The following is a 21382-nucleotide window of genomic DNA, read 5'->3' as shown; positions in this document are numbered from 1 at the left end:
ATTATAAATGTAAAATCTTATCTTCTTTTGCCTTTTGAGAGAACAGACATTTTCTCTAAGGCTTTTAAAAAAAATCCATATCACATAAAAATATATAAAGGTATACAAAGAAATATATGGCACACCAAGCCTGCTCATACATTAATGTCATGTTCCCAATACTATCTATAATGATATCTGCTATGAGACCAGCTATGGAAGACAAAACATCCATTACCAAAGAAAATGCACAGAAATATTTCACATTCACATCTGGTTTTAAATACTGTTTTAGCAAAACCAAATACTCAAAATCAGTCTGTTTGTAACAGATATAGCTGCTTATAACCATATCTTATAGAAAAAGCTTACGTGGCATTCAGTATTTGTTTCATTTCATATGACAGGATTTTATATTTTTTTTCAATAGTCCCTTTGTATGCTTGGCTAGTTTCTAATTTTAAATACATCCTTCCCCACATAAGAAAAAAAAAAGTATTGCATTTTGAACAGGACTATAAAACCCTAAGAATTCATCACTGACTTTTATATAGTGCGGTATTAGCTCCAGTGTTTTTGTGAACATGAATCCCATTTATGGAAATCCCTCTACCATTGTTTCAACTGCAGTTAGCTGCCTTCCAGAAATACAGATTAAATATACAACTGCCAACGCATGAGTTTCAAGTGCGCTGTGTATTTCTAAACATCACTGCGACCTGCTCACTTGCTGCTCTGCAGTACGCTCTAGTAACTCAGATTCAAAAGGATGAGCTCATTCACAGATGAGCCAGTATTGCAAGGAAGACCAACCGAGCGCGCGGGACCAGAAACACACATAAATGGAAATACTTATTCTCCCAACTGACTATGGTTCTGAGGGAAGCAGGTCCCTTCAAGGTGAAAGCTAATTTAGTGGATTAATTTGACTTTATCTTGCCATTTATGTATAAGATATCCAACCAAGCCTTCCAGTAACAAATAATTCAAAAAGTAAGATTGCTTTTGATTCCTTATAATCTACGTGCCTAGATAAATGTCCAAACAAGAAGATGGGTATGAATTCATATGAGTTTACACTCATTCATCTTCTAATACAAACACTACAAATGCAGTCTTGTTAACTCTCACAAATTTTGGCCTATGAGAGAGAGTCTCAGAATTACGCAAGAAAGCACCAGTCTTTAGGTTGATTTGAGAAAACAAACTGTCAGAGATAAATGTCTTCTGACATGTGTCCTTCACTCAAGGGCCTGGTGCCTTTATTCATCTGCATCTCTATAGACTAGGATTTCTCGGCACAGTCTTTTCACTTAATCTTGTTAATATTTCCAAATTCCTTTTCATAAGCTAAAGATCCAGCGTGAAATTCATATGGTAATTAACTCTCTCTGTTTCATAGATTACATAATAAGAACTTGAACAATGTTATTTCAGAGGGAAACAGAAACAGCTTCTCTCATAGTCTGCCACAGAAATATCCACTCCACGCTACTCTATAACATCAGTTGAATAGAGCAAGCAAGAGTCAGGAACCCAGATCAATATAAGATAAACTGTGTTGTTTTTCACAACCAGACTAAAAGAAGGTTTATTTCTCTGGCAATGTTTCCATCTCAAACAATGCAATTCTTTAGCTCAAGTCCAAAACAGTAATGCCTCAAAAATCCCAGCTTCAACAAGAGGCAAGAATCAATACTCTCTTTCTTAATTCCTTTTCTACCACAGGAAAGCATAGCTATGAACAGCACCGATGGGTGTTAGCAAACTGTAACGTGTGAACTCAAAACGTCACAGACTTTTCATTTAATTCCAATACAGTTTTGGGAGAAGTGCACAATTTGTAACTATTGAACTTCCTAGCTAGCACTGGCAACTCTACAAAAAAACACTTTATGACCAAACAATTCTTACAGAAGAACTGAGGCCAAAAAAACCCCATCAAACCCAACAATGAAGAGACCAGGAGACATACCTTTAGAACGGTTTGTTTCATAACCCTGTTGTGTTCTAAAGGACTGAGGTTCAGAACATGGAACAATCTTAGACTCCATTACAGACATTGTCTCTCTTGTGTGCTTGGATGGCATGCTTCCATCTCTGTCCCCACTCAACCCCTGTGCCTTTGGAGAGAGTATCACTGGTTCTTCTCTATGCTGTAACACAAAAGTTTCTAAATGTGCATTTGCTGAGTTAATTTCTTCTATGTGCCTGGCATCATTAATATGTAGTTCATTGGCTTGCAACAATACTTTTGTTTGATTAGCAGCTGAGGTTTTGAATAAGGTATTGGATTCAACACTACACGAGCTTGCATGACTCAAAGGAGATACACCAGCAGAATGGCCAGTACTTTCCACAATATCCATTTCCCTCGCAGGAGCAGCAGCAGGATTAAAGAAGACCTGAGAGGTAGAGACATTGTGGCCAAAATCCTCTGTGAGCAGCGCCCCAGTCCCATTGCTGGGCAGAGCATCAACCTCTGAAACAGAATCCTCTGTCAGGGTGACAAAGTCAGAGGGCGTCTGGGCAGCTGTGAGGTCAGCCGACAGCAGCGGGGACTGCAAGGAGCTCCCCATGCACTCTGTCGTTTCGGCCGAACATGGAGGAGAGGACTTGGCGATCACAGGTTCACTTTCCACATACGATTTAAACTCCAGCAAGCACCTGGACTGCTGCACAGAGGAAACCGACTGACTCTCCGGAACTGGTTTGGAAAATTTGTAGTGCGACGAGAAAGATTTAGGGAGAAGTTTTCGCGTGGATTGTTTGACAGAGTATCGGCTCTGCTCCTCTGCAAAGCCCGAATCATCACCCTCATTCTTCCCAGAGCTTATGCAATTTATAAAGACATTCTTATTAGCTGAGGGCTCCTTTCCTCTTTCAAAGTCATCTGTCAAAGACCTTGTTATCTTCTTGCTGCGTGAGCTGCCAAAGCCAACGGAATGCCTTCCTCTGCTTTTAATGTGTTCCTCTAAGCTCAGTTTTTGCAGAGTGCTGAGAGAGGACTGGGCACCATTGGAGATGTTAACATTTTGACTAGCTGGGTCAGGCTTCTGCTCACTCCCTTTCTTGTTATGGAAGCTAATGGAAGGAGTGCGGAAAATACTCCGGCGCTTGCCTGTGCTCCCTGAGCTGGAGTTAGTGCTGGATGGGGAGGAGGTGTGGACACCAACGGCATTAGCAGAAGAAGGTGAGGAAGGGAGGGAGTCGTGTCTCCGGCTAATACTTCTCCTGAATATTGGCAACCGAGATACTAGAGTCGATCGTCTGGATCCTGAGTCCCCCATCAGGGCACAAAGTGTCCGTGGCTCTTCGCAACCAACAAACTAATCTGGGAAGAAAAACAAACAAAAAAACCCACATAAGTGATTCAGCCTCAAAGTCCACTTCAATAGGCTTTAAGTCATCCTAAACACGAGTTACGAACAGCAATTTTATGTACAGCTGCAAGTTGTTGTGCATGCATTACTGAAGATTTTTAGAATTTCAAAGGGATGTTCAATAGACAGTGCTGCAAACACAGCAGCTGACCGAAGATGTGGGTAAAAACATTCATATATATGAGAGATACAGTATTATATATGATATATTGCACAATGCAGATCACACTGGGTAACAGTATAAAATCTACTTGCCAAAAGATATACAAATGTATCACCCAAATGTCCCTTTTTGTAAATTCCTGGGACAAGTCTTCTTATAAACCGTAAGCTCTCTTAGAAGATGCTTAATTTTTCATGATCTGAGTAGAATAAAACATTATTTTGTGTTCCTAAATTCTCAGATTTCTGCAAGAAAGAAGAGGATTTAAGTTTTCCAATCTTCACTGAACTTTCACTTGGATTTTTAATTCCTTTATGTGCTTCTGCTAAAGGCTCTACGTATCACCTTACAGCAGAGAAAATGCCGGCATTGCACTCAAACTAAAATAACCACCACCAAAAATTCTTCCTAAGGCACTGTAAGTTCTAGGAATTTACTGTCAAAATATGGGATCATGTTTCTAGATTTGAACTTCAATGTTTCCTTTGAATGCTTCTCTGAAATCCTCTTGTAGCCTACTTGCTTACAATTAGCTATTTTTGCTGGTTTTTGAAATTAGTGAAAAGTGCTCCATACACAGACACTTGTAATTTTTTATAAATATTTAAGCAATAAAAACTTATTTTGATCAGCACAGCAGATGTACTAGAAGAAAATTAATCTCTATGAAATATATAGCAGTTCTATCTCCTTTTTGTTCTCATTATAATGAGCTACTGCTGTGAGAGACAGGACCACGAAGGGAGCAATAAAAACACGTGATATATAATCACGAGAACAAGAGAGGCTGTAGGTATAATGCCTGATGCAACTTTGTGAGCTGCAAGTGTTCAGCACATAGGAATAAAAATCAGGTCATTTATCTAAACAATGTTTTTATGTCAAGTGCAAAACCAAGTTAATTCATCTAATGAGCAATTTTAATATGTGTTATGTGGCTACAACAAGTAACTATGAACAATATATATGCTTATACAGTGTATATACACACACATATATAAAAAATAAAAATGAGAACAGAATATTTAAGAAGTAATAAAAATACCTGTATGTTATATTACCGTGAAAGAAAGGGTAATGAGTAAGCTCAGAGACTATTTCAGACTAGACATTGGACTGTAATTTCTGCATTGTTAACATTTTTTCTCAAAAAGCTAGTACAGCTCCAGCCTGAACATGCATTGCCAAGCAGCCACAATATTCACAAGCACCAGGAATCAATAAGCAATTTTGTAGTTTAAGATGAGAGAAACAGCTTGGGAATGGTCACTAATTCCTAAAAGTCACTGGTGATCTCTGATGACAAGCTAAAACCTGACCTAGACAATACCCAGGTCCTGCAATTGAAACCCAAATTGGAATTCATTATAATTGCAACAAAACTCACAGCACAGGCGCAAACACACATGTTACCAGAATCACTTTACATCCACCAAACAAACTGATGCAGAGCCAGTTGTTCCATTTCACTGACACGTAAGGTAGTTTGCATTTACACCACTGTAAGAGCAAAAGCAGAGGCAACAGCACAGAGAAGCTGAGGCCCCGTGAACTCACGTAGGGGCTTACATTATACCAGCTTGTTTGTCTGCCCACCATGCAGCCTACTCCAAATGTGCTTTGGAAAGCTGCATACATCCACCCTCCCCGTACAAACCTTTCTTTTCTTTAACCACTTCCAGACCTATTGTGGTGGGGTTTGGTTTTGTGGGGTTTTTTGTTTGGTTGGTTTTTTGTTTTTGTGAACATGTACTTGCAGGCATTCCAATACGTATGGATATGAACATACACACAACACAATACTATTTACAGACTGTGAGGGTTCTTCCTTGTATTTTAAGGAGACATTGTAACTGCTGAAAAAAGACTTTAGAATGCAGTTTTATAACAGCAGTAGATGAGCAAAATATTTTTAAAATACATTAAATCCGTATACGCATTTTATGCTCAGACAAAACATTTGCTCCCATCACTCACTCTCCTGCCCACATCTTAGTTGTCAGTTCACTGGAGAACAAACCATCCTGCTTTGTAATTATGAAAGTCTCTGAGTTGAGAGCAGAAGGAAGCAGAAAACTGAGCAAAATGCACATATTGTAACTTCCACTGGCAATATAAAGGCTGCGTCTAAGTAATAATAGAGATTGTTCCTAATAACTGGCCTGTGAATACACACAGACTTAGCTTTCCAGGTGGTAACAATTTTTAATAAAATACATTGCCTCTAACCACAGATAACAAAGTGGCATTTATTCATTCATTCTTCCTTCCTTGCCTCTTGAAGGAAGAGCACAAATAAACGGTCAACATTTCTCTTATTGTCTAAGCAGCAGAAATCCTCACCCATAAAATATGAAGTAATTATAATATTCTGTTCTTTCTGGGTCTACAATAGCTACCAGAGGACATTTCTCAAAACACACACATCCATGCAAACATCCACATATATACACATATATGAATGCTCCTGTGCATACAGAGTTCGAATACTTTGACTGTTGTGACTTTTATTAATAGTTTGGCTATTATTTGCATATACTGTTTATTTTATATCTATATACATTTTGCAGTGTAAAAGTGCCGAGGTTTAACACTGAGTTGAAGTGACCTTTCTACTTGCAACACAGGAAAAAAATATGTATTTCAAGATAATAATACCCTCAGATATTAAGGAAATAATATCTTTCATTTTTTTTTTCACTTATTGCAGGGGAGTTATAAACTGTCATGTATGTCCAATTATGAACAAAATAGGTGGTGTTTCCTTTCAGTCTCCACATTTAACGTAATTACTTGCGCTTATCACTTTATAGCAGTAACGCTTACAGAGTGAAATTCACTTCCAGCTACATGTTCTCTGCAAAACCACTGATTTTCTGTCTCTAACATCTTCATTCTACTGGCATCATTCTTAAAAGCTGCAACAGACAAAAAAGAAAACAGCAGAGAAAGACACCTTTGCAACACTATTATGCCATTCCAGACAACTGTTCCAAATTTATACTGGACAGCAACTCTGATCCTACGCGATCAATCTACGACCTAATACAAAGCTCCATGTATCTTAAAAGAAATTACTGGGTCTTTAGAAAACTAGCAAGAACTCAGGTAAACAAGAAGGATCAAGGAAAACTGACAGTCTTTCAATTAGATCAGGCTCCTTGCTTAGGACAAAATATATTTTGCATCATTATCACATAATGTGAACAGTTAAAAAATAGTCTACACAGTATTCTGTATGGAGGTCTGAATCTTACTCAAATACACAAACCATTATGTTTTAATATTTTTTAATTCTAAAATCCAGGTACTGCTGAAACTGAAGTGTTTACTCAGTGCTGCAGCAGACAACCATTCAAATTTTGCTTTTATGGAATGGATTTTTGATGCATGTTTTTGTATCTGGTATTATGCAAGACAAAGTTTGATACACCAAAGGAAAATAAGTAAACTATTTTGAAAACATTTAATTGCAGCCAGAGTAACAGTCAATTATTTCAGAACCTGATCTCCCTTCAAGAGCTTGGCTACAGCTCACAGTTTCTGAGGTCCTGTGCTGAAACCAATGCAAATGAGAAACAGGCAAAGTATGAACAAAACATTTTCCCTCTTATTAGCAATTTATAAAGTTAATAAAATAGAAATAGTTTCCTTTCACATTCATCTGCACCAAGATGTTGCAAAATACAAACTAATCTCAAAAATTTAAAGTCATGTATTTAATTGCCAGAGAAAATAAAGAGGCCAAGTTTTTTTATACTTGGGGCTTATTCTTTCCACCCAGGAGAACTTTGGAGGAACCAAGCCACTACACAATATTAAGCCTTTATCTTGCCTACAGCAGTTGTACGAGTATAAAATACATAAATGAACAGGGTAAGAATTATACAACAAGCTCCGTATTTTATATATTACTGTATCTTGTCAAAAAAAACAAATTGCTCAACTTTCAGACAGTGACTGTAACAGCGGAAAAAGCGCCAGAAGTGTTAAAACAGGTAAATTTTTCAAAATGTTACACCAATGTCTTCACAGAAATCTACTCCATCAATTCACCAGCTGAAAAATAAAACCCAATGTTTTTTATTTCAGCTTCTGCCAAGCGGTTACTCACACGAGTGTGCCACAGTGCGGGACATTCAATAAAGAGCAGCTCCTGCTGGTGGCTTTGTGCTCCAGTAGATGGAGCCGTGGATCTACTTTTTCATTGACTGCAAGCATGAAAAAGCAACAGTCAGAGCCTTCTACATTTCTCATTGCCTTTGAGGCAAAATTTAGGACTTGAAATTATTTGTGAATCTTACCATTATCATAATTACATGTACATTCCAAAAGCTAATATATGCTTATTCGACAGAGAACTGCAATGTGTAGGCCAGTACAAACACTCTCTTTATAAATAACCAACCTGCTACCACCTCTCAACACTTTTTAAACAAAGCTTTCCTAAAGATGTTCTCCTTAAAGATGCACCTCCTAGAAACACCAAACACTATCTTCCATGCAAAGAACAAAACTGTGTTAGCTATCTAAGTTTAAATGAGGAGATGACATGACACATCGCTGAAAGCCCCAACCTTACATCAAAGAGCAGAACATCAATATTCGCCTGCTCTCTACCTCTCTCCTCCACAGCAGTGTGATTTTTAGGCTGTGCCAATAGTTTAAGGAAGATTATATGTTTTCTTTAATGCTTTGAATCAGGAATCATATAATAAAGCAGAACACGCAGGACTGACACGTGAATCATAAACTGCGAACATTCCCCATCCCTCACATGAGCACTACCATATGGCAGGAGGCAAGGACCACATGATAGACATAGTCTCCATAGACTAGCTGGCTCCAGACTTACATAGAAATTAAGTTTACCCCAGGATACTACAAATACCCACAAAACCACGTGAAAATAAATATTTGTAATTGCCAGTGAGTCAACTGAAGTCCTAATGTAGCTGATGAACTTGTAAGGAACGGTCCTTCCGCCCAACAGGTAACATCATAGCCTGTAGCTCCCACCCCAATCTTGAAAATTCTACATCATTTGGATTCCAGCACTATATTATCCTCAGCATTTAAGCATTGCCACCTTCAATATTGTCCCAATTTAATTACAATATTATTTCTCTCTCTAGTACATTTGTGACTTGTTTTTATCTGCATAGCTCCCAGAGGTCACTATGTGTGAGCAATCCTGTACACAAGGAGAACATAAGAGCCTAAAAAAGCCATTAAAATATTGTTTTACATTTAAAATAAAAGCAAACAAAGAAACACCTGCACATAAATACTTCATGGTTTAGCTGTTATCAGGGATAATGTAACTGGATTAATAGGGCTTTATTGAAAATACTAGCAAAGCCAAACACCCATACAATAGAAGGCACTAGCTAAGGGTGGGATTGTTGATACTGAAGGAATTTGTTTTTGCAAACGAGCAAAATTCCTTCTAACACATAAAAGCTCTATTTGCTTTTTTTGTGAATAACACTTTTCCCTTTTCTTTCCTTGTGCGCAGTTCAGAGCTCAAGAATGTATTTTGTGGAACAGCAGCCACAGCCGTACCCTTGGTGCGAAATTTTATAAGCTACTACCATGTCCACACTTGGTTCCAGTTTATTTTTTTTTCAACAGTTTTTATAAACATAAGAATACCCAACACAGGGACCTAGACCTTTAAAAATCCACACACTTTTTCCCCCTGTACTGAAAACTCATTGGGCAAAATGGCTTTTATATATGTGGAAATAGCTTTTATATATCTGGAAAAAACACAGAATCCAAGCACTGAGGTATCCTAAGGCAAGACACGAGATTTCTTTCAGTTTCCTGTGTCCTACAGCCCAAGTCTATTTTTATTTTCACTTGCTCCCACGCTTTCAGGAAACAAGAGAGGAAGATGGCAGATAAATTTGCAATAAGTAAATGTGAAGTCATACACACTTCAAAACGCTGTCTCCCATTTTGACTGCTCTTGTACCAGTTGAAGACATCTGTTTTATAGGTCCATAACTGCTACTCCCAGTGCTGGTATGAAATTAGAAGTAAAACAAACATTCAAATAAGAAAACTGGAGATAAGTTATCTGTATATCCTCTCTTGACTTTAAATTAGCCAGAAGGCAAATGTTAGCATAAGACATGTCACATGCGACTCATTCTTTCCTTCATTATCACTGGATATGCAAATTGATCCCACTTGTACCAGATGAACTGCAGGTTTAGTAAAAGAGAACCAGGGAAACTGATCTCTAGAAACCTAGAGGCCGCACCTCTCTCCTACCTACGCTTAAATCATCCCCTACTCCAAATGCCTCTGTATCACACCAAAGGTTATCCAAAGCACTTCAAGATAACAGATGAAGTATCAGGACAGAAGTACCAACCTTACTGGTAGTCTTTATGTACACCCAGCACTCGCTAAGAGCTGGGCTCATCTACTGGCAAAAAGTTGGCTGTGTGAAGAAGACAAACAACTGCCACCTATTCAACAATCAGACACACACACACAGAGATCAGAACCAAGGCAAGGACCACGCCACAGAGAAGCAGCTGTCACATTCATGTAACGGAGTTTTGGTGTGTTGTGCTGTTTTTTTTAAGAGAAGAGAAACCGTATCTCTCACCTCTATCACTTCTCTGGATTCAGAAGTGTACAATGCATTTCTTACAACAGCTGGTACTCACAATACTTATAGTTTAATTAAAAACAGTTACAAGTATAAATAACAACTTGGAAATAGAAGTATCAAAGAGTATGTTTGCTTTGTGGTTCAAATGTCATGGCATCCGCTCCCCTGATTACCTTCCCCAAATGTGTTTGTAAGCAATGAAGTATTCACTTTTAACAAGTGAAGTGGACTTACACAGCTCCCTGAGTGCTGTAATGGAACAAAAAGACATTGGCTACTGTTGAGATATCTTTGGTGGACATAGTGATGGAAGCCTGGTGACTGGGTAAGATGCAATAGGATCAAATGGCATCCTCCTTCCCTCACATCTTTCTCTCCTCTCGCGCCACTCATCATGCACATGGTAGTGTTTTATGATGCTTAGAGATAGCAGAAAATCTTGTTCAATTAAGGCTTTAAGGAAAATAATTATGTTTGGGCTTCAACACTAAATATTAGGATTTAGTCATAACATGGGATGTGTTCATTTATAGAGAGTGATTTGACTTTCAGCTGTATTTTGTTTTAACCAAAAAGGAAAAGCAACTTAGAATCAGGGATCTTCTTTTTGCTTCATGCAGGAAAAATAGGTGTATTGTGCCCACTAGAGCACTGACTCACTCGCACATCAGAAAACAGCAGATATAGCATTTGCCTCAGCCCAGGGCTCTAAGAGAGGGATAGACTTCTTGCCAGCCATTTGCTCTGGAATTTAAGTGGAACAGATCAACACTGTGCAAGCCGGCTGGTATTCCCATGAGGAAAATACTGGGAATAACGTGGCCCTAGCTCTGTACCCATGGTGCACTGTTCACTGCATAAAATTTGTCAGTAGCATGAAGCAAGCCACCAATACTGGCTACAACTCCCACAAGCATTCAAAGCATCTCTATCAGCTCCCCCACGAAAAAAAAAAAACAACAAAGAACTTCCTTAAAATATTCTGATTGCTCACAAGACGTCATAAGTGTCTCTAAAGCATGATCTGGCTGATTTGCGCAGTCAGCAGTGAATTCAAGCTCTGCTTTAGTGTGCTCCTTCTAAAATCTGTCTTTCAATGTATTACAAATGTGTACCTCTTGCTCACTTCAAGCAACCAACTCATGCTGTCACAGCACTACGCGGTCCCAGTGGAACTGCGAGTCTTCGTTCTGTGCTCTCCCGTGTCTATTCCTCTTATCTTCCAGAATCACAACTTCAGTGTCATCAACAATTTATTTTTTACGCTAAAGCTTCCTGCACATTTTCCAGTCTGGCTGCTTTTCAGTCTGAAATGCTGCCTGCTTCTGCTGTGTATATGGCAACCACAGTGACAACAAGGGATGGGGTCATTTATTACCCCTGTCACCAGATGAACGTGTGACCTTAACTGCATTAAAACGGACCAAATCCTCATCTGTTGTAAATTCATGGGGCTCCACTGAAGTGAATCATGCTGATTTAAACCATTTGGCCTTTCATCACTATAAGCCTCGGTCACCCCATCTGTAATTCTTCTTTAACTCTTGCAAAAGCAACACTTGGATGTGCATGATCTAATCACTCTAATCACAGACCCCCAATTTAAGTGGACGGAAGCAGGATTTTGTTTGCATCTTTTTTTATGCTGACCAAATACAGAATCCCTTAATGGATTATAATGAAAATTGATAAAACCCTAACAAATTAATCATGCAACTCTGAAGACCCATACACCTGGGCTCCATTCGTACTGCTCCCTAAGCATCTGCTTAGAGCCACTGTTGAAAACAGAGGACAGAGGGACCCGTGGTCCACCTTACATCCTGACAGCAAAAAGGACTGGGCAATAAGCACTCTTCCAGGGGATCCAGATAAAGGAAAAGGATTTTAAAAATAGAATAAATCGATGTGGCTAATAGTACTCATGAAAGTAAACTGTGAAAGCTTTCTCTAACATTAGGCAGACTAATTTACAGATTGGTCTTTGATTAATAATAAGGTAATTGTAGTACATCACTGTAGCAGCTGTTGACTATGTTACCAGGAAATAATATATCATTAACAGCAACAGGAGCAAGAATGCTCTTTTCCAAATTCCCCTAAGCTTAACAGAAGAGAACAATTCCCAACTCATGCCTAGAAAGAAGTCTAGTGGTGCAAAATGAACTGATAACGCTCCGTTTGACTGTTCCAGGCGAGGTACTCACAGCTTACTAACCTCTAATAAAAGGGAACCACATGATTCCTGTTCCCTGCAGGTTTTACCACACATGGGATGCATGCCTCATGGGGCTGAATATTAGATACAGTCATAATTACCATCCCCAATATTGTGTAATTTTATTATTTTAATTGCAAACTAATTGCTTTAGCTTCTTTATACGTTAATGTACTCCACTGGACACCACTTACAAGAAGAATACATTTTTAGGAATCAATCATACTACATTTAGAAATAAGTCATAATACTTATCATGTTCTACTTAAGACTTCCATGAATCTTCACAAAGACCCAGGCAATTCCCCTTTTGCTATACTGAAAATATAATTATTTTTAGATTAGACTTACCAGACTCATTTCAATCTATTGTCTTACTAATAAAAACAATAAAAGGGAAGAAAACTCAAGACAGCTGAATATACTAACATACTCAAATCTGATGGCGAGTTGTTAATCAAACATTAAAACACAGCAGCTCACATTTCTGCAGCAACAAGCACAGCACACTTTAGGAAAATCAAGTGCCATAGCAGTAATGCCCAGAACAACATACACCAAATTTACACACACATAGTAAAGACCTACATTTTGTTTTGAAAAGCGAAGGTTAAAAAGGTCTCTGCATACAACTGAAACCCACAAGTCAAGCACAGAAAGGGGAAAAAGAAACCAGCTTGCAAACTCAAAGCTGTCTAACCAGAAAAAAAACCAGCATGGAAGTTCATAGGAGTCCTAGAAAAATAAACACCTAGTTTCACTTGCTTTCCTTTGGATTTAGGAAACCAACTCTCTGGAAATTCACAGCTTGTAATCACAAAACTACACAGGCTTCCATTAATGTTAGGATTCAAACCACAAACTTCAACACAGAAGTTTACAAAAAGAAGTTATAATGCAGTTTCCATTTATCCCAGGTACTAAATAAGTATCCAGATGCTAAATGGAACAGTAAGCATCTTTGAAGACATCAGCTGTTGCTCCTCCTACTTAACAATGATCTGCTCTGTGACCAAAGGACCCATGAGAACCCATCCCTCTCATCTAACACGCAGACCATACTCCAGCATTGTAGTTTTGTCCTATAAAAGCAGCTTGAGACAACTAGATGGAAGGTTGCAGAGAACTATTGCTGCGTTATCAGAGAATTACGATGTATTATACCAGGAACATTTTAACCTAATAGATATTCTAACTTCATGTTTAGAATTCATATTTTAGAAACTGACAAATAAAGACCTTTGGATGATACCTAGCATTATTTCGGAAGATTTTATTAATTAAAAAATAAGCAAAATAATTTGTCAAATTAACTTTCTACAATTTTTTCCACATAAATCTTTGTTAAAATTATTTACATCATCATAACACCTTGCAAACTCAACACAATTCTAATAGCACTATGCGAGGAAAAAAAAAGCAGCGACTTGTACACACTTACTGTCAAAACCAGGTTTCACACTCAGGTCGGTACTATTTGGGAATCAAATACTAAATCTGATTCCCAGATAATTCTCCTAGGCACCCAGATCAATACAAAAGATGTCGTAGCAAGGAGACAGGGAGCAGTGAAAAGCAATCCTTTGGGAAGAATAATGGGCAAGGAGAAATACTGATTATTTTAAGGGAGAGTATTTCCAGAAAAAGCAAGCTGTAATGATGGCTGCTATGAACAAATGACTAAGTTTGTTTCATTCAGCTTGCTCAAGAAACAAGAAAGTGAACACATAGGCCCAAAATAGGTAAAAACAGTTCTTTCATTTGAGATAGTCAATTAATAATCTTTTACAACTGCCTTTTGTTCTAAAGTTTATTGCCTTACCATATTGTCTGTCACAACTGTTACCCATTACTTGCACCTCCCTCCACCACCATTTTCAACAGTTTCAAACAATTATCCCCAAAAAATGATCAGAGCAGGTGAAAGTTAACCTTCTCAGGAAAAGCTTTTACTGTATGTTCCTGGATGTCTCTGGTGTGTCTTGTCATTGTTAATCAAAACAAAGTTGTACAGCTTTGAAGGGTCTTTAATCAGACTCCACCGTTATTGTCCAAGATGGTATCATTTGCTCATTTATCATCAACTGCAACTCCCAAAGCTAGTTTGATCTTCAGAAAGATCAGGGACACTTGTGAATGCATTTTTATAAAAGCTAGTGTTATAAATCAGTCCTGGAAGTCCAATCAAAAAGTTAACTTCTTCGCAGGGTACAACCATTTGTACTCTGCCTCCTGGTTGGAACAACCGAGAGGAGAGATGACTACACCATGCCAACAAGTTTGGTAGGAAGACAAATTGCTATTTCTTTACAACATGTTCCCTCACATCTAAGAAACACATATCTGTAGCCCACATTTTGCTTCCAACCATTTTCAGCATATAAAAAAGTTCAGCAAATAAAGAGAGAGAAAATTGGTGAGTAAGGATGCCAACAGCAACAGAGAAATGATGACAGAAATGATATCTCATGTCAATTCAGAGCAGGCAGTTTGGAGACTTATCACAAGGCAGAGGCATATAGAGAACAGGTAAGGCAGCATCCCAACAGGAGAGATGCCTATTGAAATAGAGAACTGCTCAGGAACTCAAAGAAGTTCAACTCTCCTCTCAACCTAGACAGAAGATAAATACTTTAACACAGTTAAAGAAAAAGTAATGGGAAAATGCAAAATTGAAAAGTTAATGATAGAGATAAAGATGGAAAACAGAGAAGTTTGGCGATAAAACCAGGTCTGAATGAGGAATAGTCCTAAAGTTATCCCGACTATTATCTTTTTTAAAAAATTACATTGAAAAATAACACGCAGAACAGTTTACTGACACTTACAGCTTAACGACATAGCCCATCAAACTCAACTGGAACTTACAAAAAGGACCTTCTGAACAAGCATGCTACAAGGTTCAGGTTTTCTTGTGCTAACTCATAGATGCTAACTAATTCAATTCTGCCAAGCACTTAAGCTCATCCTTGACTTTTAGAATGAGAATAATCTCATCCCTATTCAGTAAAACACTTAAAAGCACATACTTAACTTTCAAAACATGAGTGGTCCCATTGACTTCAATGGGACATAAGCACAATGGCGAGTGCTTTGCTTTGCACAAGGATACAATTTAGCCCCCCTTCACTGGATGAGTTGGACACCCTGGGTCTTGCCATTTCATAACAAAAGACAGAACACTAAAACAAATTTTCAAGGGTAAAATTAACTATATAGTAACTGTAAACTAAATTGCCCTATTCCAAATGCTTTTTAGGGTTATTGTAAAAGCTGAAATGAATTCTCAGTCTATTTTGTACAGTAAGAACAAACGCATATGTTATTTTCTTAAATTTATGCAGAAGCCTAATTGCTATGCAGGCATAGTTAAGAAGATCTAAGAAATGCAAAACCAAGATACCATATGGTTCTCAGTTCCAAAAATCAGAGACATAAAAGCAGATTTCACACACTTGTCTGTGTGAACACAAAACTCCGATTAAAAGACAGCTATATACAGCAGGTCTCCGTGCTTTCCTGAGTTTTTTAAACACAGTTTTGAATGCATAAAAGGAGTGTCAAAAAACAAGCCTGGGTATTTCCCACTTACCTCAATCACTCTTAATAAGTAAACAGTTCGCACACTAATTATTTAAAGCTTAATAATTTCAGGTTAAAAAAAAATGGATTCAGAAGCACATAATACTCCATTTCTGCCTACATACTTATGAGATACCAACATCTTATATCGCCGACCTCTGACTCTACAGATCTGAGGCTTTGCTAATTTAGTTCTGCTCTTTTGAAATAAGTGAGATAAATAGTTTTGCACGTTGTTCATTTTACACAAGCGTATTTGGCTGCTATAGTAGCACTGGTGAGTCTGAAAAGTATTGGGGGGGCCGGGGAGAGATATTAGTAAACAGGAGGGAAAATTCAGAAAATTAAGCTGTATGATCTCATTTACTATGTAAGCACTCACCACTGAGCAGCTACAAGCCCACAGCTAAAAGTTTTAGACAACTTTAAGTTTTAGCTCATGATAGTGTCTATTCGTGACTTACTCCATCACATCCAAGCTCTACAATATTAAATGGCAATAGTTCTTCCATACTTTCAAAGTGGCCTAAAAATATCAGAAAGTGTGTTGTGAATACAACATGCAGTCTCTCAGCTGTTGCAAAAGCAGTTATTCAAGACCCATCCTTTCTCCACAGCCCTCAAGTGATCCAATAACAAAACTCACACTCCCAGCAGTAAATATTATTCCTACTGCGGCTTGTACTGCAAAGGCCAGACCTTCCCACTATAAGGGCTTGCTTTTACATATTTAATAATTTTAGCTTATTCTGATTAGATATATCTGCTTCAAAGTAGAAAATATCAGTCAGAAAGCTTTGTTGTACGTAAAAGCGAAGTCAAATGATTCATTACAGTCAATAGCTCAATGTCCAAGTGGATACCAGTAATGAGTCATGTCCCTCAAGGGTCCGTACTGAGACCAATGCTATTTAATATCTTCATCAATGACATAGAAGGTGGAATTGAGTACATCCTCAGCAAGTTTGCAGATGACTCCAAGCAGAGTGGTGCAGTTGATATGCTAGAGGGAAGGGATGACATCCAGAGGGTCCTGGACAGGCTTAAGGACTGCGGACATGTGAATTTCATGAAGTTCAACAAAGCCAAGTGCAAGGTCCTGCACTCGGGACAGGGCAATCCCCAATACCAACACAGACCACATGACAAATGGATTAAGGGCAGCCCTGTGGAGGACTTGGGGATACTGGTGGATGGAACATTGGACAGCGGAGGGCCATAAAAATGATCAGCGGGCTGGAACACCTCTCCTATGAGGACAGGCTATGAGAGTTGGATTGTTCAGCCTGGAGAAGAGAAGGCTCTGGGAAGACCCTATTGCGGCCTTTCGATACTTAAAGGGGGCTTCTAAGCAAAACAGAGAGAGGCTTTTCACCAGGGCCTGTAGCGACAGGACAAGGCGCAACAGTTTTAAACTGGAAGAGGGTAGGTTTAGATGGGGCATAAGGAAGAAATTTGTTATGATGAGGGTAGTGAGACACTGGAACAGGTTGCCCAAAGAAGTTGTGGATGCCCCCTCACTGGAAGATATTCAAAGTCTGCATGGATTGGGCTTTGAGAAACCTGATCTAGTGAAATATGTCCCTGCCCATGGCAGAAGGGTTGAACTAGGTGATCTTTAAAGGTCCCTTCCAACCCAAACCATTCTGTGAGTCTCCCAATTCCAGAGCTGCAAAGAAGTGTGGAAAGGCATGTAAAACCTGTCATCTGCACAGAGCCTGCTAGAATAACTCCACAAAGCAAGAGACCCTATATGCTAGTGTCAAACTTAAATTCCAGGTGACCCACAAAGGTGCCCCAAAACTGATCACGACCTGTAGCTCTGGAAAAGTCCCTTAAGGAGCAACATAAAAATAAGCCAGCAACACAATTCAGACTCTGCACACTAGGAAGGAAAACATCTTCTGTTTAGAACTGCTCAACACAGCTGCTGAACCAGGCCCTCTTACACCATAGCACAACATGTGAAGGTATTCCCAAAACACAGCACATTTACATCTGAATACAAAAACATCTGATCTCCATATATTCTAATTTTCATGCACTCCTTGATCTTTTTCTTTGTTATATAATGAAGTTTTCAAACGGGCACAAACTAGTAAGTTAAAAGCCAGAACAGGGACACTTAAGCTACTGTTGTTACCAGCTTCTGTGAATAAGAACTCTTTTTAATACCCAAAATGAGCATAGTTGCTCAACAGTGAATCTCTTTGCATATTTGCAGCTCTCCCTGTATTTTTATGAATTTATTTTCCAAAAATGGAATGTGTTCTTTGATTAATCTTCTTCAGAAGAAAGACCAAAATATTCTACTGTTTATTAAACACATAAACAGAGAATGTCCTGTTAGAAGATGCAAAAGAATAACGTCAGCTGAATTCCAACAATGGTAGCCAGATTAAGCAACCTTATTTTGAAATTTTGAAGCAGCCTTCTGAATCCTGGTGTAGTACGCTTACTTGTTATTCTTGTGGGGATACGCATAGATGGCATAACCAAGATATGGATAGCATGAATCAGGAGCAAGCAGATGCTGTCTAGAAGTCTCACCACAATGGTGACTATATTGATATTTAGCCTAGTAGCTCTCATTAGTCCTGTCAACCGCATGTGTTAGACAATAAGCAGTTGCTTTGCACTTGTAAATCACACATTTAAGCAAGTATCCTGTTTACAGACTCTCTTTGCACACAAAAAGGCTTGGAGAGAAGGAGTTACAGTCCCCAGGGGGGAAATGTTTGGAAGCAACGTAGGAGAGCTCTGCTGACCGACAGCAAACTGCCAGCTTCAGAGCAAGCAAACCAACCTCTCTGCTTTAGCAGAGCAGGATGTATTTTGTATGAAATTTCTAAAACTTAAGAAGCATTACCCAAAAATTGAACTAGTGACAGGAGCGTGCCACTCACCAGCTTGGATGAGATATTCAAAAACATCCGACACGCAGCAGTCTTAACTAGTCAGTCTTACTGAGATCTTTTGAAAAAAAAAATCACAATTCCGTGCAGAGGAACACAATGAGTACTTTTAAAAATCTACGATACCTGACTACTGCTAATGTAGGCTGTAACAAAAGCTGCATAAGCTTCACTAGATAATTTCACGGTGTTATATTCAATGCCTTTATGCTCAGTGATGACTTAGGATGGCAACAGCAAGTCTCACTTATTTTCTTCCGTCAAGAGCATATGTCAGAAAGGCAAGTCTCTCACATACTACGAGCAGGAGATGACTAAGAAAGGGGGTAATAATCCTCAAGCATCTGACAGGGACCAGACAGTCCAACCCAGTAAAGGAAAATACTGAATGGAAATTAAATCTTTTCTTAGAAAGTAAAATGCTGCTACAAGAAACTTCAAGATAGTTTTTTTGTTCAATTGGTGACAGAAGTATCTAGTATTAAAAAAAGCACTTGTTATTTCAGAACTCATTTATTATTTAGATTAGATCAGTGCCTGCAGGTATTGTCTCACAACCCTATGGTACACGATACACCTACATTTAAGAAAATACAGTCCATACAAACTCAAATACATAGCAGATATCTGAACTTAAACGAAGGTGCAAGACAAAATTAAAATAGTGGTATAGAAACTACGGTTATTTTGTCACAGGTTGAAGTTTTCTATTGTGGTTCTAAATTAGTCTTACAAACAAGAATTGTACATCACGTAGACCACTGATGGAAGTCAGTAAAAATAGGTCTTCCTTCTCCTCTGCCTTGACTCTAGAGATAACATAGGTATTTTGTAATGTTTTTAGTTAGCCACAATCTCTTCTTTCCTTTTACATTAGGTTTTCTTCTTATCACTTATAATTCAAATTAGGATTTCTTAGGTCTGCTGTGGTCAACCAAAAGGCTTAAACAAAATACACCTTCAGCACACCTTTTGGTCTTTATCTTCCTACCCGCATTCACCGAGGACCTCATGTCAGTGGAATATCACTAAATTTCCTTTGTTTCTTCCCCTCACTGACCTTTGCCATTTCCTATCAAACCTCCTGTGCAGACCACAGTCCCCGAGTGATTCCAAAAGCGTCCCTTCAGATGTAATTTTAAAGCCTTTAATTGTCTATGTTGCTTCTTAGTTAAAGCCCAATTATCAAATCAATAAAAAAGAAACTTTGTAGTTGTTTTACATATAGGAAATTTAAAATTTTGATGCATGTTTTTGAAAGATCACATATCTTTCTCTCTCTCCTTCTGTCTTCAGCACAGCTGGAAAGCGGATGGAGTTCTTTAACTTCCGTCACACACTGAAAATTACACTGTTGCTGTATTACTTTTCCCATAGCCACACCAATTAAATTAACACCTCTGCTTTAGTCCTGAACTCCTGTCAAGCACAGCAGAGATTGCACTCTGTGTTACCTCTTAAGCTCATTACTGCTCTAATGATTATGTCCACGCTTATAACATCTTTTGGCTGTGGGCCAAAGGCCATTCTCTAAAATATTATGAGGCATTTTCTTTCAGTCTGTTCTTTCGATCCAATCACAAACTATTTCAGAAGAGACTGAAAAATATTAAGAGAAGCTGAAAAATATTTGTAGCTCCAGAAAAGTCAACTAACAAAGCCCTAATCCTCACCAGTTACTTTCCCTATTATGTACACACCACAAAACAAGCAATTCTTCACCCTGCTACAATATTAATTATACATTCTATCAGTTTCCTACGGTCAGGTCTCAGTTTCTCTTCTGGATTTATCTCTGTCTTAGAGCAATAGGGCAGGATGTGGCTGTTCTCATGTCAAGACTCTTGACGACTGCTTTTATGTTGTACCTCCTCCTTGACTCAGAACTCTTCTTCACAATAAAAGTCAGGTAAAATGGACACGTATTTACAACAACTGGAAATATGATTATGGGAAGTATTTTATAAACTATTTATTCAAATTAAACTTTTGTTATACTGCTATACGTATTGCACCAGGGTGCGCCAAAAGGCACAGGGAGGTGGCTGGGTTGCACCAGAAGGCACTTGGAGGACCCTGGGGCACCAGACCTGCTTAGCCCTGTGCTTGCTGCTCAGCAAGGTTTTGATTGTATGCTGCCTTTGCAGAAAAGCAAAGAGATGCCCAAGAGAGGTGGAGGTCAGGAAGGTGGGATGGTGCCAAGTTGGTGTGAGCCAGGGCCTGCCAAGGCCTTGGGACAGTAATACATAGGACAAGGACTAACAGCCCATGTGGAGACAAAAGCCTGGGCAGACACCAAAGGTCCTCTGCCTCTTCCCCAGCCCTTTGCCAAACCCCAGGAGGCAGAGTTGGGTCTTGGCCACAGCAGAGGAAAGGAGGGCAGGCTGACCCAACAAGGGGAACAAGACAGCTCTGAGGTCTTCTTCACCCAACCTGCTGCCTGGGGCAGCCCAGCCAGGTCTGAGTTTCTACAGGAGAAACCAAGCCCGGATAGAGAGGTCTCAGCCCCCT

The 21382-nt window shown here is 38.8% G+C and overlaps 1 protein-coding gene across 6 annotated transcripts in view; it reads right to left on the bottom strand.

Annotated features, from left to right (window-relative positions):
* CCSER1 (coiled-coil serine rich protein 1) overlaps positions 1-21382 on the bottom strand; it is a 695545-nt gene that overhangs the window by 619970 nt on the left and 54193 nt on the right. For 5 of the 6 annotated variants that reach the window (XM_054203343.1, XM_054203348.1, XM_054203347.1 and 2 more), the window contains exon 2: positions 1955-3313. In XM_054203343.1, the coding sequence (XP_054059318.1) occupies positions 1955-3269 (1315 nt within the window). In that variant the 5' untranslated portion in view covers positions 3270-3313. Of the gene's footprint in view, positions 1-1954; positions 3314-6351; positions 6539-21382 lie in introns of those variants that run through there. The other variant, XM_054203344.1, reaches the window with a different exon arrangement.

This window comes from Rissa tridactyla, chromosome 5 (genome assembly GCF_028500815.1).
Source record: "Rissa tridactyla isolate bRisTri1 chromosome 5, bRisTri1.patW.cur.20221130, whole genome shotgun sequence".
NCBI classification, from domain to species: Eukaryota; Metazoa; Chordata; class Aves; order Charadriiformes; family Laridae; genus Rissa; species Rissa tridactyla.
Note: the sequence above shows the minus strand (reverse complement) of the source record. Positions and strands in the feature narration are given on the sequence as shown.